Genomic DNA, 20,151 nt, shown 5'->3' with positions numbered 1-20,151 from the left:
CTTTATTCAGGGGAGATATTTTCCCTGATAATATTAACAAATTTAAAAAATATTCTTTCAATTGACAAAATTTAACATATTTCTGATAACAACTCTGTAAGAAGTAAGTACCTGAATTACTCCTTCTTTCCTACCAGCTGCAAAAGACTATCTCAATAAAAAGATTTTGAGTTTTTTTTTTTTTTTTTTTTTGAGATTTAGTCTCACTCTGTCACCCATGCTGGAGTGTAGTGGCGCGATCTTGGCTCACTGTAACCACCTCCTCCCTGGTTCAAGCGATTCTCCTGCCTCAGCCTGCTGAGTAGCTGGGATTACAGGTGCGTGCCACCATGCCCTGCTAATTTTTGTATTTTTAGTAGAGACGATGTTTCACCATGTTAGTCAGACTGGTCTTGAACTCTTGACCTCGTGATCCGCCCGCCTCGGCCTCCCAAAGCATTGGGATTACAGGCGTGAGCCACTGCGCCTGGCCCAGATTTTGAGATTTTTAAAAAGAGTTTTATTTTAAGTACAATTGATTTCCTTTCAGATCCTCAATCGATGGGACAATATATGAAGAAGAGATATTTGCCATCTGGAGCTTATAATTTATTTAAAAAACAGGAAGATAAATTAAGACAATTAACTATTGAAAGGGTGATAAAATATAATGTGGTCATTTCATGGAGGTATTGTATTTAGTAACAGCAGTTGCTTTATCAAAATGAAGGTAGTTATAAGGATAGGGATTTTATGAATAATCCTAAGGAAAGAAAAGATTTGCCAGAGTGATTAACTCTTTCTCATTTCAAGTACATGTGATAAATAGAATCTTCTTAGTCATTATTTGTCATTAAACCGGTCTTATATAAGATTATTTAAGCAAGGAAAATAAGCACTTATTTTAGCTGAAGTTTTCTTCTAAGGGTTTTTAAGTTTGTGATTTTTAAAAAGTCCATTAAATGTTCTAAATATTACTGTTTTTATTTACCAAAGTTTGTTTTTTTTACTGATGTTGGTATATGAAAGAATAATGCATAGAATACCAAAAAGGATATGAGAGTAATTTGGCTTTTAAAAAAAATATGCTGATGACATCTTAAATCTCTTTTAATTTGTTCTAGAGAAATTTAAAAAGTATTGCTTGTACTGCATCTACAAAGTGCAATTGGGACTAAGTTTTAATTATCTATCTGTGGGAGACAAATTCTGTTAAACTTTATTAAACTTTGTTAAACTTATTAAACTTTTGCCAACATCTGGGTATTACATGTTAGAAATATTGAACTTCTCAATCTTTTCAGTTTTTTTTTTTCTTCTTTGGGTGTTGCATACTCATGAAATAAATAGTTTTCAGTTGTAAATTAATACTTACAATTGGAATGACATGGTCAATTCCGAAAATAATAAAAATAGGAGCACAAATAACCTGTCAACTCATTGCATGATTAGGTAACTTTTGCATTTGTCACCCTCTCAAATTATATAATCATGGGCCGGGCGCAGTGGCTCATGCTTGTAATCCCACACTTTGGGAGGCTGAGGAGGGTGGATCACCTGAGGTCAGGAGTTCCAGACCAGCCTGGCCAACGTGGCAAAAACCTGTCTCTACTAAAAATACAAAAATTAGATGGATGTGTAATCCCAGCTACCCTGGAGGCTGAAGTAGGAAAATTACTTGAATCTGGAAGGTGGATGTTGCAGTGAGCCAAGATCGCACCATTGCACTCCGGCCTGGGAGACAGAATGAGAGTCCATCTCAAAAAAAAAAAAAAAAAAAAAAAAAAAAAAAATATATATATATATATATATATATATACACACACACACACACACACACACGTATATATACTTGATATATATACATTTGCCCTACCAAATAAATTCTGTTGTCAAAACCAGATCACATAAATCATAGGCCTTTCATAACCTTCACCTTGAGGAATAATTAGCAAAGTTTCCAAGCAAGTAATTCCATAGACCCAGTATTCATATTTAGGAGTTACCAAATCTATCAGATGTAACTTCCTAATATTCATTTTCCCTTTTTAGGGGTTTGATGTAACATAAATGTTAAATATACATCATTCAAATTAGCACAGGGAATCTCGGCTTGGGGTCTTTCAAGTTTTATACTTTGCTAGTTAGAGATTCTATGTGGCTAACTTTCACTCTTCACCAAAGCTATGGTTCATACATATATAAATGGCATATTTGTTTAAAATAACAATTCGTCAGACAGGTCAAGCCTAAGAAAGACACTTTTTAGATGTAAACTTAGCATATTCTGAACTCTCAGATAAGAACCTAGTAACAATACACTGCAAACTGTAACATCCTGAAATAATTTAGAACAGAGTTTAGCAATCATGTGACCCCAGAGCCAAATTCAGCTGGCCAACTGTGTGTATATGGCCCATGAGCTAAGAATGATTTTTACATTTTAAATAGTGTGGTTGCTTTGTATTTTTCAGTACCCTCTACTGGCTTCAACTTTATTATGTCTAAATCTGGGAAAGGACCTCAACAAGAAATAAAAATGATTTTATAGAAAACATTTTCCAGAATTCTTACATATTGGGATAAAATTATGATATGTTTTTGTAATTAAACGCTAAGTACTATGATGTAAATAATTATCATAGAACAAAGAGTTACTAAAGGAAGGAAGGATAGTCGTGATTTTGGTATTAAAAGATAGATAACAATTGGAAAGCAGAGAGGAACTGCAGGAGGAAAGTATTTTAGTTTATGGGATCAAGGTGTGTGAAGATGAAACTGGGGCTTTAGAAACATTCAGTTATTGGCATGCTGAGTCACTAGAAAGTGGATAGGAGAAGTGAAATCATGTGGAAAGTTCATTGATTGATTTATTCAATAAATACTGAGTTACAAAGCTTTTGTTGGTGTGAAGTGATAAGAGTGAGATTCAATGTTATTAGAATAAACTCTAATAGTTACAAAGAAGAGGCAATCTAAAAGATGAATCTATAAATGCAAGAGAGGAATCAGAAAAAGATGAGTGGGCAAGACTTCCTTTTATAAGTGAATTTAGCCATAAATTCCATAAAGCTTGTTCCCAGTTTCTCTTGGTATATGTTCATCATAAAAATGCTTTAGACATATTATTACAAATTTATCAGTTCATAAATTCATATATTGGCTGAATGTATTGTTTTTGTGACTGAATTTTTTTTAAATAATGCTAAAATTGATTTTCGTAAAAAAGTTTTCCAGATTAATAATAGGAAGACTAACTTGATACAGAATGTTTTAAATAAAATCATTTCTGGGAAATGAGACATTTATTTTTTCAGCAGATTTATTTTGAAGAGGCATAACCTACAAGAGAAATCATAATATTGTAACCAAAGCAATTGTACCTTATGCCCAAGCAGATTTAAAGGCTTTCTTTAAAGATCCCAGTGATTTGTAAAGACTGACAATATATCAATAGTTTTATTATTTAACTAATCAGTAAACCTGCTTTCCAGGGCTATAAATTCTTAGGAAGCTCTTGAGTGCTGAAGTGTGGTTGCAGGGTAGTCTGCCTTAATGTGATGTGTACAGCTCTGCCTCGAGCAGAAGAAAATGAATTCAAGTAAGGGATGAATACACCAGCTATATTGCAATTTAAAAATAATGTTGTGATAATGACTAGTCATTGAAAAATATATTTGCTGTTACTAAATGGGAAGACATAGTTTTGATAAACACTTCTCTGTCTCAAGTACAAAGGTGCTTTACCTAAATGATTTAGTTGGATTATAAATTGTTACACACATCTTGCATTCATTTTAAAAATGAATCTTCAACTGAGAGATGTTGTCATTGACTTCACTGTTGTATTAATTAGTTATGTTTTTATTTCCTGCATACATATTGACAAGTTATCACTGTTGAACAAACTATTAATGACATTGAATTTTATTGCTGCTATGACATTCATCTTAATTCCAAGATATGGTTTTAAAATCAAATACAATTGTTTAATTTGTTAAGTACTGCTTGTATGTTTAACATTTTTAAATTCCTTCTTCATATTAATTTAGTATCTTTCAAGCCAATGAAATAGGTAGAACCCATCAAATTGGTAATAATTCCTCTATTACTTACTTTTAATACGATAAGACCTAATATTAAATACCCTACAAATAAATGCCAAATATAGATAACAGCGATGAGTATATTGCTATTTTTTAGAATTTTCTTTTGACTTGACAGAATTAAATCTTATTTTCCTCGAAGTATTCTTTATGCTCCCAATTTCATGACACATACTTTTATATGGCTTTGAATCTAAAACAATAAGCCTTCAGAAGGACAGAATCTCAAGAGGTAATGAAATTTTTGACTCCTTTTCCAGGATGAGATACTCACAGTCATTTTCCCTCTCAGTTAGAGACGCTAGTGACCATTCTTCTCTCAAGACTGAAAATTTAGGAGTCTACGCTCAGGATCCGGTCAGAAGACACATGTTGATCAGCAGTATGCGCAATCACTTTTGAATTCATCAGCTTTTCTTCTTTTCTCAAATCACATATCTTTTTTTTTTATATAGGCAGTATTTTTTTACTAGTTTCCTGCCTAAGGTTTCTCACTCATTCAATCCATTAGCTTCTTTCCCAGCAGTTATTGTTGTAAAACATAAAATAAATTTATATCATTTCCCTGATTAAACATTTAGAAAAATGCCTGTTTCTGTAGCAACATTTTTTCTCTCTTCTTTTCTGATTAATATTACTCAAGATTCATTAATTTGAAGATAATGTAATTTTGGTTCCAATAATTGCATGTTCTGTTTTGCCCTATGGAGGAATGACAGAGAGCTGCATATATTTTTATTGTGTATTTTACCTAACATTTTAACACATAACCCACCGCCTTAGCCAGTCTATGTATGTGAACACTATATGACTTTGATTCTCAAATCATTTGGCTATATTGATTAGCTTCTAGAGCTGTGTTTTCTGATTTTTAGAAGGCTTTCTTTTTTTTTTCAAATCAGTGCATCATTGGCGTTTAAGTTCACCTTGGATTTCAGTATACATTTAAATTAGGTTTTAAATGAGAAGTTTTAAATTAGGTTTTATTATTTTTGATACTTTGCAAGTGTGTCTTTTGTGGAATTCTTTCCTTACCACCATTTAAATTATTTGGTTCCTATCCAATTATTTGCCATCACTCAGTTCTTTTCACACTAAAAAAATGAAAATCAGTGGATTCACTATAAAATCTTTTCTCCCATTTACATGAGGACTGGTTAAAATCATTTCAGAATAACTGGACTTTAGAGTAAATATTCAACATCTTATATCACTAAGATGCTTCACAAGTTAGCACTGACATATTTTTCCTATATTCTGCAAGCACATGGATTACGTCAGCCATTGTGGTGAGAGCTGATGATATCATCCCTGTTCTTGAGAAGTGCACAGTTTGGTAGGAAAGGTGGGCACTGAATGTTACAACAGTACCATATCCTACAGTAGTTTCTAAAGTATCTATAACATATTCATTTTTCTCCACCTAAGGACATGCTTTATTTCTTCTCTTTTTTTATCCCTTCATGAACCAACATTTTCTGTATGAGAGATTTGATTTTTTCTTCTTTAAGATCAGTTAAAATGCCAGACATTCCTCTTGTGAAGCCTTTCTTTGGTCCCAGCAGACAGTATCAATTATTCTTTCATAGAATGTTCCATGGTGTTTGTTTATATTTTTCTATTGTATGATTTCAGTCTTATTAAGTATACTTATAAATTCTATTTTCTTTCTTTTTTTTTTTTTTTTTTTTTGAGGTAGAGTCTTGCTTTGTCTTCCAGGCTGTAGTGTAGTTGGGCAATCTTGGCTCACTACAACCTCTGCCTCCCGTATTCAAGCGATTCCCCTGCCTCAGCCTCCCTAATAGCTGGGATTGCTGGTGCCTGCCACCACTCCCAGTTGATTTTTGTATTTTTAGTAGAGATGGGGTTTCAACATGTTTGCCAGGCTGGTCTTGAACTCCTGACCTCAAGTGATCCTCCCACCTTGACCTCCCAAAGTGCTGGGATTACAGGCGTGAGCCTCTGTGCCCAGCCTAAATTCTATTTTATTTTTCTATTATCTGAAGTCTAATCTTACTATTTATTTACCTTGTTAGTCTCTCACAGTGGAACGTTTTCTTGTGTATTTGTGTATTCAAAATGTTTGTGAATTTATAATCATTGGGATTTAGAGGAATTCTCTGCACTTTAAGTTGACAGCATGTCTTTCAAGATCAATTTGGCATTGGCTCTTTTCAAGCACTCCAGCAGTATCAAAAGTCAAAAAAAATTTATGGTAACATAAATATTTTTGTCATCTTCCTATACTGGTGAGAGTCAAATGTTTTCTAGTATATCCTATGTCTGAAACTATAACTTTTCTAGATTTTAGTCATAGGTGGTGGCCTCATTACCAACTTCTCTTCTTGCAGTAGTCTATTAACCTTATCTCCCATGGGCCTGAAAATCCATCTCCCAATGGTAAAAAAGACCAACAGCACTCTATTTTTCTCCCCAAACTCTTATTAAATGGCTTGTTTTCAGCAGTGTTTTTTGATCCCTAGAGACTTCTTTTTCTTGCTTGCAAACATACATCTAAAAAGAGGTTTGGCATAATTTCATCTAGCATTTCTAGATGAAAGATAGAAATTTGTTCTTGTTTTGAGTCAGTTACGCCACCAACTGTATCAGAATTTGTTGTCTGTATGAGTTTTTTTTTTCTGAGATTGTGCAATCTGATAATAAAATGGGCTCATTTTATTTATCTAGATTTTCTCAGCACCTCGTAGGAAAGCAATATGTATTAGCTATGTATTGTCTGTTTTACAAAGTGAAAAATTAATAGATATCCCTAAATTTGCAAACATGTCCTATAAACCTGTGTAATTCTTTTAAGTTTATATTCATACAGTCTATTTTCCAAAATGTGAATTATTTTCAAAAGCAAGATATGTGTGGTCTTGATCAGTATTATATACCTTATTTTGTTTTTATTTCAAAATCTGTATTGACTTTACTGAAATCAGTTCCTTTATCCGAGCACATTTTAAGTGTTCATAGTGGGAATAATAATTGTTTTTAATTTATGTTTGAACTTTATGCATAAAATTATATTTTGCAATCTCAATGTAATCATTTTTCAAAACCATTTTGCAAAATGAAATACCAGTATTTTTATATAAATCTATAAAAATTTTCAAAAGCAAATTTTTTCTATATAGATATTTTAGGGATATTTTTTAAATCCAAGATTTATATATAATCATACATGATGATTCCAAAATTTACCTCCCAGTTCAGTTAATGAATATAGTTCTAGGTTAGTTAATCTGAAAATATTTAGATCGGAACAACATTGTATAAGAATAAAACTAGAATGTGAAAAGTTAGATTGGAACAACATAGTATAAGAATAAAACTAGAATGTGACAGAGTAAGAAAATTTTCTTGGTATGCTTATTGGAAGAATTAAAATGCCTGAGGCACTAAAAATATATATATTTATGAATTATTTCCCTGTTCAACCAGTAGATGTCATGTTTGGATGTCAAAGCCCAAGATTATTATAAGGATATTTCTTTGGTTTTACTGTGTCTTTCTTATGAATGAATATATAAGCATAAAGTATAATTGGCTCTGAAATTAGAGGAGAAAATTAAGTGTGTCTCGTTTCAAAAAATTTAAGATGCCCTTTTCCAATAAAATCAGGAAGCATTTTTCCTTTTTAAAGCTTTTCCACAGTAGGCTCAGTAGAAAGTATGCTGTGAGGCGTAAGTAAGCATGCCTATATTTAATCGTAACAACTGAAAATTATTTCTGATTAGCAATTACTTATTACAAATCATTACTATTTATACACCATCTAAAAACGTTTTTTACCTTTAATTCCAAGTAATATGATTATTCAACTAAAAAAACCTTCATTTTCTAATCTCATGATTCTAAGTAAAAAAAGTAACAGATCTTATTGTATTTGATTATTTATTTGTATAACCTATCATATGTTATGCCCATCTCCATTCTGCACCTTCATTTATTTATCTATAATATGAGATTTTGAAATAATCTCTAAAGTATTTTCTAATCTAATCCTCCATGAAAAAATATTACCTGTGATTTACCCAATGCAGATAAAGCATTTAAAAAAATACATTGGAAAGTCTTTGTGAGAGCCTGCAATTAAATATAAAGATAACATTTTATAGTGAAATTTGATCTATTTGTAATATTTTAATGGGTTAGATTGGAGCTTAATTTTTTACTACCTTGAAAATGGATCTTGGTAAACAAATTCATATTACACAAGATCATGAGGATCTGTTTTTTAACTTCAGGGTAAAAGTATTTCAGTAACTTGAAAAGTGTTCATTTAGATAAATAATGTTCCTAGAATAATGGCAATTTGTATTCATGGCATGCAGCCAGTTATCCTCGTGGTAGTCAACAAAAGTCAACTATAATAAGATAGCTACTTCCTGAAATGCTTCGAATATTTCCTGTTATTATTCTATCCTACTTCGCTCCATCCGCATTATCTGATGTCTCTCAGTCTTGCCCCAGAGAGATCCTGGCTGTTGGATCAGGCATGCTGCTGCCAGTCTCGGAGGAGGAAGAAGACCAAAGAGATGTTTCTTATGACTTTAGGATAAGTTTTTACATCTTTTGTTATATACACTTGGAGGTAATTTCAGAGAGAAATTTCAGCCTCTTTAAAGCATTCCAAATTGTAAGGTCTGTATTTCTTTGCATCAGAATAACCTAGGGTATTTGAGAATGTCTGGATTCCTGGTCACCACCTTAGAGATGAATTCATCCTTATGAATACTATATTTGGAAAGACCTTATTCTTTTTAATAAATATGGCCTTTCAAGAGGAACTTTTTTAATGTTATGAGATAATTTTGAAGTGCCAGTTCCTCCGTATTTAAACCATATTTAATCTAAAATTAGTTAACATATCAAATCCAGTTTGACAGGCAAATGTTTTATAGCAGCCTACACAGTTCAGTTTCGGGACTGAAAGTTATTTTAAATGACCATCTTGTGGGCAGCTACCCATCTCAGTCCTGCTAAATGGCTGTTTAAGTGTTGACTAAATAACTCGAATAAAGGGAAATTTATAGTCTACTGAGGTAGGCCATTCCATATTCAAAGGTCATTGGTAGAACATTTCTAAGTCAAAATATTTACCGTTTTATTCGGAAATCACTGGTATTCATCTTATTTCATGTATCTGTTAACATTTATTCTGATTTTTTCTGTGATCTATTTCAACTCCTAAAAATTCTGTTTGCCCCCCCGCCTTTTTATCCATGCTAAAAAAAAACCCCTAGTTGTCCCTGTATTCTCTTCTTGATTCTCTTTGAATGAATTGTTTATTTTATTAAGAATGGGCTACTTAGAACTGAATCAATCACCCTTAGGTTTCTTCCTTGATTAAATAGCAGAAGCAACCCCTCAGTCCTCATAGAAAAGAAACACTAGATTTTACCTCCCCAATTCAATCTAGATACCACTCTGTAATGAAAACACTCTAGGTTTATGTTACTCATCTAAGCAGCTCATTACTTCTTTAGTAAATTTGTAGGTATTGGATGTGTATTTTTAATTAAAACCTCTAGCTGTCTAACTCAGCTACTACTAAATTCACCTCCTTTATTTCATTTTGAAAAATTTTGTTTCAAATACAAATTATCAAGAATGTTTTGCTTGTTGATTCCTTCACTCAGTATGTTGTTTTCCTCTCATTTGAGACTTTTCTTTTTTTTCTTTTCTTTTTTTTTTTTTGACAGGGCCTGGCTCTGTCCCCCAGGCTGGAGTGCAGTGGCACAATCTTGGCTCACTGCAACCTCTGCCTCCCTAGGCTCAGGTGATCCTTCCACCACAGCAAGTAGGTCTTCCTGAGTAGCTGAGACCATAGGTACACTCCACCACACCTGGCTCTTTTTTTTTTTTTTTTTCTGGTAGAGACATTATTTTGCTATGTTGCTCAGGTTGGTGGGTCTTTAACAACTAGGTTCAAGAGATCCGAGCACCTCTGCTGCCCAAAGTGTTGGGATTATAGGCACGAGCCCTACAGCTGGCCTAATCTAATTAAAAGAAAGAAAAAAAGAAAAGATGTTAAATGAGTGATGATAAAAATACAGCTTTTAACTTATTAAGAATTGCGAAGCTACATGAAAAGTCTGGAAAAAAAATGTAATTAATTTCCATGAATGAGGAGGCCATACCTGATTCATTGTGTTCTTAATACGTAGGACAGTATTTTTCATTGAATAGGTTATCATTAAATATTGTTGTATCATTAAATAAATATGTTATTTGTAATAGAAAAAATTATACTTCAGAATATTGGGAAGTTGGATCTATAATTCCAAATGGTGTGTAAACTTTTCATTTTGGCAATTAAGAAAAACTGAGATGGTTTGTGTGTGGTATATACACTATATGTAATTCACATTTCTTTAAAAAAATCTAAATATAAGCTAAATATTGACCAGATCTTTTATTAATTAATTGTTTTAAGTTTTATTAAGTTCACTTTATTGATGAAAGCTGCAGGTAATACAAACACAAATTTTCATTTCCACTAATTGTTTTCTACACAGTGGATCACTCACTTCCCGAAATACCTCTTTTGACCTCTAGGATACCACATTTTTAGTTTTCCCCAAATTTATGGTTGTTCCCCTCAGGCTTCGGTGTGGTTTTTATCTCCTCCCATAACTCTTAACCTTGGATTGCCCCAGTGTCAGACTTTCACCTTCTCTATCTACTCACACTCCCTTGGTGATATCCGTCTCTTGGCTTTAAATTTAAATTCTATCTGCATGCCTATGGTTAGCAAGATTATATCTCCAGTCTTGATCTGTCTTGTATTCCAGACTAGTTATGTCCTACTGCATACTTGGTGTATCCATTTAGATCACTCAAATTATTTAAAAATGACTTTGATCTTCTTTCTCCAGATTTCATCCTGCCATGGATTTCCATTTTGGTTGATGAAAATCCCATTCCTCCAATCACTTAGGCCAAATGCTTTGTGTTCTTCCTTCTTTTCTCACACTGCCCATCCAATCAACCAGGAAATCTCACATCTGTTCTCAAAACATATCCAGAAAATTGATTGGATTTTATAATTACTAATGAAAAATATAGTAGAAATGGTAAAAGGGCCAAAGGGAATAAGTATGCTTATACTACAATATGTCATCATTCAAATTTAAGCACACTTTCTGTTTTCAGGAAAGGCCTATGCTCCAGAATTCTATTATGATACCTACAATCCAGTATGGCAGAACAGACACCGTGTTTATTCTTACAGTCTACAGTGGACACAGATGAATCCTGATGCAGTGGATCGGATTGTTGCATACCGGTTGGGCATCAGGCAGGTGAGAAATCTAACTGATGTCCTTTTTTCTTTGTGGTCCTCTGTGAAGACCTTGTTGTTATCATTTTTCTAAGAGTTTTGCATGAATTCCAAAATATATTTTATGTATATGTGTTTCTGTATATAGATAGACAGATAGATATGTTTTCACCCTATGTATATTACTCCACATAAACTGTTCCGACTTACTTGAAAAATCTTTGAAATTACACATTTTTCACTATGACAGCAGACATACTAAAGTGACAGCCTTTGAGCCTTCTAAAATCCTTCATCACTAGATATGAGAGATAAATTACATGGTATAACTTCACAAAAGGAACTTATTTCAGATGTGCTCACACTCACCTATACTGCATAACCATTTGTCTTGTTTCCTAAGAAGCCAGAAGTTGTACATATTTTTGCTTTAGGGGTTCAAGACATATACAGAATGTTGCATAAGCTAATTTAATATGTCTGAGAAATAGAAATACTTTTGTAAAATGAAAAGAAATTAAAGTATGATAGTTTCTTAAGGGAGCTGAAGATCAAGGGTTATGTGGAAAAAACTGTATCTTTTTCAAAGGGTTAAAATGTTAAATTCACGTATCCTTTGTTTAAATGATATTTTTGAAATTTAAGTGGAGGTCTTTACATTGTTTCTTTGTTAGCATATTATCTGGATGAATTTCAGCATAACAAAACATTTTTGAAGATTTATTTGATCACCGCATAATCTATTAGCTCTCTCCCAAAACCTTGTATTATCCCTAGATTGGCAAAGTGCATGTTCCACTTCCTTAACTGTATCACAGAAAAATCTTTTGAATTGGGATGGTAGAGAGGATAAAATTTTCATCGAGTAAGACTGACCAACCTCCAACGGTTCATTCAGCTATTCTATCATAAAACCATTGTGTTTTACAATAAAATACTTGTGTGACACATTACTCACATTAAGATACACTGTGGCCGGGCGCGGTGGCTCTCACGCCTGTAATCCCAGCACTTTAGGAGGCCGAGGCGGGCGAATCACGAGGTCAGGAGATTGAGACCATCCTGGCTAACACGGTGAAACCCCGTCTCTACTAAAAATACAAAAACATTAGCCGGGCATGTTGACGGGCGCCTGTAGTCCCAGCTACTCGGGAGGCTGAGGCAGGAGAATGGCGTGAACCTGGGAGGCGGAGTTTGCAGTGAGCCAAGATCGCGCCACTGCACTCCAGCTCTGGGCAACAGAAAAAGACTCCGATTCCAAAAAAAAAAGATACACTGTATGTAGCATATTCTTATTCACCCTGTTTAAGATTCTCAAAAAAGTGAAAGAGCTTTTCCTAGTGAAAACATCCTGGCCTTTGATAATTACTGGATTCTTCTCTAAGTGCACACAGGCTACCGATACAGCAGACCATAGTGGATCATTCACAGTGTTTCTCTGGTTATCCCTCATTGAAAAAGGACTGTAGGTAAATCTGAGCAAAACCGAAATCTATATTAACATCGTTCTACCCATTCTAATTTGCTAATTTTCTTAAACAGAGAAGATAGAAACAATAGCAGCAACAAAACAAATTAGCAGTTCTTTCTCCCTCAGTTTGTGGGCTTATTTCTTTTTTCCTTAACACAGCTAATATTTTATAACCTTTCATATTTGGAGTATCTATAAGGATTGTTGACTTTACACACCTCATACTCTTTTTAAAAATCCTTACTACATTGTTTAATCATTCATATTCATTTTTTTTTGTTATACATGCTTTGTAAAAATGTAAGAATCTATGACTAAATTTTCATTTGTAAAATCAATTGTTTTCTTTAGGTAATTATTGTGCTATTTTCTGGTTATAGGTCTATTTGCAAAGACAGAGTCATAATTGTATCTTTAGTTTCTTACTTTCTTCCTCAGTTACGTTTTCTTGGAGTCTCTGGGTAACTTCCCATTACTAGCTGTGTGTTTTAAGTTCATAGAATTTACCCAACCCTTCTCATCATCTTCTTCCTTTACTTTTATGCACCTCAAATACTTTGTTTCTACTTAGTATCTGTGTTGTGGATGCAAATCAAAATCCTTACCTATAAGCGAAATTTAAGTGAGTTAGAATTCCTCCCAAGAGAGATCCCGTCATTTAAGCCTTCTCTTTCTCATCCATATCTTGTACTCATTAGCAGACTATCCTCTGTAATATTTTTTGCTGGGAAATGCTACACCATTTTCCAGTGACAAAGTCTTCTTTTATTTTCCTTTCCTGACATGAACATCTCCAAATTCAATTTTTTATATTTTTTATCATAAAACTGGTGTATAACTCCCTGATACGCAGTGACACACATTTCTCAGTCATTGTATTGTTCCTTTTGAAAAATTAGTGAATTTTCTCCTACTCTTCCTCTTTAGAATAAATTATATATGTTTCCATATGTATGTATAAATTTCCCTTTTCTATGTTTTTTTTTAAATAATGAATTCCAGACACACTTGGCTTCCAATTCTAGCCAATACGGCCTCATATTTTTATAGCTACATAACCTTGAGCATGTTTCTGAGCATATCTAAGCCTGGGTTTTTAATCCTGTAAATTGAAGATTATACCTGTCAGGCAATTGGAATATGAAGTGGATTATGTCCCCTACTTGTTCCACAGGCCAGGTACTCTTGTGCAGGGCACTTCTTGCACAAACAGTTATGGCAATTCTTATACTCATCTGTCAGTGTTGTATAGATTTTTTAAAAGAGTACATTTCATGAGCTGAGCATGTGTACTATTTTTATTATTTGAGTTTTATTTAGTATACTCTATATTCTAAGCCTAAGCATTATTTCAAGTCATGGTTTTCACAAAATAATTTCTAGACCTTTTTTTATTATGTCTCATTTTCATTTCAAACCTATTGTCTTCTGTAAGATCTATGTTATTGATTCACATTTTTCTCTTCCACTTCGAGTTTCATTTCAAGCCTTCTTGATTGGATCAGTAGGTCTGATACTAATACTGTTCTTTCCAGGTTTTGTAAGATGCATGCTATTCACTAGGGGAAAAGAAACATATTTCTAGTGTAATAAACCATGGTGCAGAAAGCAAATATTTCCCTTACTCAATTTTTGAAGCTAACTCTTTACCTGCCACTGTATACATTCTTTTCTGGACTCCTTTGTTCTTATGATTTTCTTTTATATTTAGAAATAAGTGTTTTTTTCTAGGGTGCTTTTTATGATGCCGTATTCTAATTGGTAATTTTACTCTTTGCATGGGAGAGAAAACTTTGATGTATCTTTCAGGGATGTCTCAATAAAGAGTAATGACTGTGCTATTCTGCCAATGTGAATAAGATGGTGCTGTTTGTAGATGGGGTGTAAGAAGAGAAGGAGCATGTAGACACACACCTCTTTTTTTCACAACTGTAACCTCCGCACTGAACTCTTGCATAAAACATCTCTACATGCAAAATGGCCCCAGCAAGCAACATTGCCTTTGAAGATTCACTTACAAACAAAAGTTTAGGATGATAGGGCAAAAGTATTCTAGATACAATAAAATCGATGTAGTTCTTTTTTAAAAAATTCCTTTTTAATAACAGGAAACAAAGGCATTAATGGAAATAGGTGCATTTTTATATTATCTCAGAAAATTTAAATTTCTCCTTTACCAGGCATTGATATTTAAATATCAATATTATCTTAGGACACAATCAGATACTAACTTCTAAAAATCACCTTTGGATAAAGAAATCACTCTTGAATTCTGAACTGTTTATTATTTTAATGAAGATTTTATATTACATGCATGTAGCCTTTTTCATCTGCCAAACTGTTTCAGAATCCTAAATCAATGAGCTTTTGAACATAGTAAACATAACTTGGATGGTTTAAATACACTGAGTTAGGCATGTGGCCTAAGCAATATACATTTTTAAATACATGGATTTCTGTCCTAATAACTATGGTTCATGTATTTTACTAGAAGGCCAAATTTTATTCAAAGGATTATTAATTTATGTTACATATTTTGTGATTTTTAAAGTCTTATTATTTTAGGCAATATTTCTATTTTTAGCCTATACATGTAAATGATTTCTTCTATCCATAAAATACCTAGGTTATCTAGTACAAAAATCTCACCTCTTAATATCCAACATTGCCTTGATTACATAATGCATTTGTGTATGAGATGAAGTCTGAAAACAAATTTGATTCTTTAAGACTAATAGCAAATTCACTTCCTAAGACCTTACCTTATTTTTAATCCAGAAACCTTTAGAAATCTTATTAGTAATTCTTAAATTAAATAGGATTGTAAAAACCATTGCTGTGTTATTAAACTCATAGATGTAGGGGGTTGATAAATTGAACCCAGCATTCCCTTTTGGTTAAACTGTATGGTCTGTACTTAAATTTGATTAGGAAAGTTGTCTCAGATTTCAGTATTGACTTACACAATTTTTTTGTAAAATAATGCATTATATCTAGAAAAAAAGCACTGAAATTCTGGAATCACTGCTTTAAGAAACTTAAAAAGATAACTAATACATAATGAGAAGCTAAAAAATTAATTTGTGGAAAAAAGTTTTCTCAGAATCTTTATGTCCTAACAAAGTTGTACTTTTTAGGCTCAGCTAAGCAATTGTTTAATCTCCTTAGACAGCTATTAACCTCCAATTATTTGCTTCATTTGTTGCTTAACAGGAAAGAGAAAAAGATTATTTGAATATCTACTTTCCTTGGTATCTAAGGAATTAAAAAACAGGAAAAATGTTTCTAAGTTATCTAAATATACCAAGCAACGTAAACATCATTTTACTTCATTTGAAATGTACACAATTACAGTTTTAAATAATACACAATTTTATACAGTTTCCTTTTTTATATTCAGCCATAGAAATACACAGTGATGTGACTTTTTGACTGTATCTTTGGAAAGTAGGATATTTTATTTAAAAAAATCCATAATTGACCAATTCCTGTCTTTGTAAGTCATGTTGTATTAAAATATTTAGAATTATCATACTTATTTGCTCTCCCATTCAGTCAATAAAATTTTGATTAAATTAGTTATATGGTAATTTCCAGGAATTTAAAAACGAAGTATTGTCCTCAACGTCTTATAAAAGTAAGTGGTTTAATAGAAATAAACAAAGAGTATCATAGAAATCGATGGGGGCAGTTAGTACTGCCAGGTAGTGGGGCAAGAGACAAGATCACTGAGGTGCAAACTTCATTTGTTTGTTAATTTTATAGGTTTATTCCTAAACTTTCTTAAACGGTGACCACTAGTAATCACTAATTACTAATAAAAAGTAATAAGCAAAAAAGATATGTTTGATACAATTGATTGTTGGATAACTTTATTACAAATTTAATTTTGGTCTTCAGTAGATGTGACTATAATGGTTGAGCTATTGCTTATTTCTCCTTCCAGTTAAAACATTTTTAAAAGTTATTTTAGTGAATAATTTTTGCTTATTGTTGCTTGTTTTATGCTTGACTTAGCCCATTTAGATAGATTTTATTGCAAGAACTGTTTGGAGGAACCATTTCATGCCTGTCCAGGAAAATCTGTGGAGATTTGATAATCTGGATTCTTTGTATAATCTTAAATCATGAATAAAATGACATCTTGCATAGATTAATCTTATAATACCATACTGAGTATACTGAATGTTATTATAATAGAGACAGGTACAACAGTTAGGCACATATTTGGGGCATGTACTGATGATTTAGATTAGAATAGTGAAAGGGGAGAAGAAGAAAAATGGAATTAAGAAAACGTTAAAATAGGCAGAACTTGAATTTTGACTTTGTTTTGGGGAACAATTTTGAAAAAGATAGTGACCTTATTTCTCTGTCATTCACTTCAATTTCTTTAGTGAATGCTCTGGAAAGCATTAAACATATAGAGATGAGAGAGAATGAAGGACTCAGAGATATGTAGAGAAACCATTTTGTAAATGGTCTCTCTGGCTCTGGAAAAGAAATAAGCCATATGTCAGTTGTAAAAAGTGAAGTTTATCTTCATCTTCCAAATGAAGGACATTGCATATATCTGCTTCATTCCTACAAACTAATTTTACAATGTGTTTATGAGAAGGGATATATAAATGGTAAATTTGAGAGACCTGGGTCAGGGATGGACCCTTGACTGATGTAGAAGGTTCTGTAAAATAAGGGTACCTTGTCTTGGAAAACTCCAAATACTTCTTGAGGATTTTCTCTGAGTCTGTTGCCTTTGTATAGATTTAATTCTGTTTAGAAATATGGTCTGAGAAAATTAATTAGAAATGTGGAGGAAACAAGCAACCTCAAAGACACTTAAAAGAGTGAAAGAGGGTTAAATTATTGACATAAATAAGATTTTTAATCAATGTTTACAAGTATTCCGATATTTTCAGATGTGGACTTGTTAGGCTGGAGTGATAGGGGAGCATAAAACCGTTATCCAGATTAGAAACATGCTACTAGAATTTGGGTGAACACTTTTTCTTCGATATGTTAATTTACAAGTCAAAAGCATTAGATATGAAACTGAAGGTGGTAAAAATTTAGGCATAAATTTTTCATCTGAAGACAGTAGTAGTAGAATTTCCAGCAAAAACAAACTGAAAGATAGAAAAATCTTATATTTGTATGGACACTGAGAAGACAGTGTGTGAATGTGCATTTGTGTGTATGTTTGTACTTACAAACAAAATTTTAAAATATGAAAATGCAAATTTGCTTATGAGCAAAGTACAGCAGATCCTTGAATAATGTCATTTGTTTAAGGTCATATGGTTATAATGTTGATGAGAAAAAAATTCAGTTCCTGGCTGGGACCACTATCTGTATGGAGATTGCATATTCTCCCTCGTCCGTGGATTTCTCTGGTTTCCTTTCACATCCCAGACATGTGCCATGAGGTGAATTGGCATGTCTAAATGAATCACTCCCAGTCTGAGTGAGAGTGGGTGTGTGTCTGAGTGTGCCCTGCAATGGGATGGAGCCCTGTTCAGTGTTGGTTCCTGTCTTGCACCCTGGCTGCTGGAATAAGCCCTGCCCCCACTCCATGACCCTCAACTGGAATTATTGGGTAATAATTATCTTCCTTGTTTGTATTAATATTTCTTAAATGTACATATAGCTCACATTTATTTTATGTTTAATATTATAAGTGTTTGGGGCTTTATTTAGAAGTTTCGTGATGTTTTTATTACCAGAAATATGCCATGGGATCTTTACTCTTGTTTAGATATAAATTAACTTAAGGTAAAATTGGTTTCCTTATATGTCATTTCACTTAAACTTGCAGTTGATTTTGAATCAATCATCATTTTCAATTGCTTCTTATAATTTTAATGATAAATGACTATTAGTTTAGCTTTATCATTTTCAGTTGTAGTTAAAGTTTCATAAATTATCTTGAAATGTGGCGTCATCCACATCTTTACATGACTTTTATACCAAAAACCTGACTGCTTTTCAACATTTAAAAGATTTAACTAAAATAGCTGAAACAATATTTATCTTTGAATAATAAATGTTTGACATGACAGATGTCAATAAAACTACGTAACTACTGCTGTACAACTACTCAGTAATGGACTATGTTTTCCCAGCTTCTGTTTTCTGTTTTAAAATGTTCAAGAAAGAAATGCAAAATATCATTGATGTTTAAATTGCTTTATCAGACTTCAAGTTTTGGAAACCATTTGTAAAAAGATGGAAGCAATAATCTGAGTAGAAATTTGAAGGTGATAGTTTAGATATCATAGGCATCACTTATCTTTTTTATTTAACTTTTATTTTAAGTTTAGGTGTCCATGCACAAGTTTGTTATATGGGTAAACTTGTTTCATGGGGGTTTGTTGTGAAGATTATTTCATCACCCAGGTATTAATCCTAGTACCCACTAGTTATTTTTCCTGATTTTCTTCCTCCGCCCAACCTCCACCCCTTCAATAGGCCCCAGTGTGTGTTGTTGCCCTCTATTTGTCCACGTGTTCACATCATTTAGCTACCAGTTATAACTGAGAACATGCTGTATTTGGTTTTCTATTCCTGCATTTATTTGCTAAGGACAATAGCCTCCAGCTCCATCCATGTCCCCGCAAAGGATATAATTGCATTCGTTTTTATGGCTGCGTAGTATTCCTTGGTGCATATGTACCACGTTTTGTTTATCCAGTCTACCATTGGTGAGCACTGATGGCTGAGACTATGGGTTTGCTAGATATAGGATCATGTCATTAAGTCTGATAGTTTGACTTCCTTCCTACCTATTTGAATGTCCTTTATTTCTTTTTCTTGCCTGATTGCTCTGGCCAGAACTCCCACTGTTATGTTGAATTAAGAGTGGTGAGAGGTCATCCTTGCCTTGTGCTGGTTTCGAGGGGAATGCATCCAGCTTTTGCCCATTCAGTGTGATGTTGGCTGTGGTTTTGTCATAGATGGCTCTTATTATTTTGAGGCATGAAGGACCATAGGAACAGTTCCAAAGAAGTTAAACTTTACCTTGAAAAGTGGGGAGACACTAAAAGAGTCAAAAGAGAAAAATCAAACAGTCATTAATGCGGTACTAAATTAATAGGGGACAAGCACAAAGTAAAAGCTGTTCTTTTTTTTCAAATGAAATAGCATGACCTGAATCTGATGCTGCATTGGAAATTTGAGAGAAATATATGTGGCAAAATCTGGAGGATTTGATGATTGAATGGAGGCTAGGGGAAGGGAGAGAGCAAAAAGGCAGGGATGAAAACAGTGTTCACTATTTACATGCTTATTGTCTTTAGATAACCTTA

At 33.0% G+C, this 20,151-nt stretch overlaps 1 protein-coding gene across 5 annotated transcripts in view; it reads left to right on the top strand.

Annotated features, from left to right (window-relative positions):
- Positions 1-20,151, top strand: part of MDGA2 (MAM domain containing glycosylphosphatidylinositol anchor 2) — an 847,276-nt gene that overhangs the window by 742,965 nt on the left and 84,160 nt on the right. For all 5 annotated transcript variants that reach the window (XR_004666173.3, XR_004666172.3, XM_034937505.3 and 2 more), the window contains one exon: positions 11,250-11,398. Coding sequence is in view for 3 of the 5 variants with exons in the window: in XM_034937505.3 (XP_034793396.1) it covers positions 11,250-11,398 (149 nt within the window). In the remaining 2 variants the exon portion in view is untranslated. The remainder of the gene's footprint in view (positions 1-11,249; positions 11,399-20,151) is intronic.

Source organism: Pan paniscus, chromosome 15, assembly GCF_029289425.2.
Source record: "Pan paniscus chromosome 15, NHGRI_mPanPan1-v2.0_pri, whole genome shotgun sequence".
Lineage (NCBI taxonomy): Eukaryota > Metazoa > Chordata > Mammalia > Primates > Hominidae > Pan > Pan paniscus.
Note: the sequence above shows the minus strand (reverse complement) of the source record. Positions and strands in the feature narration are given on the sequence as shown.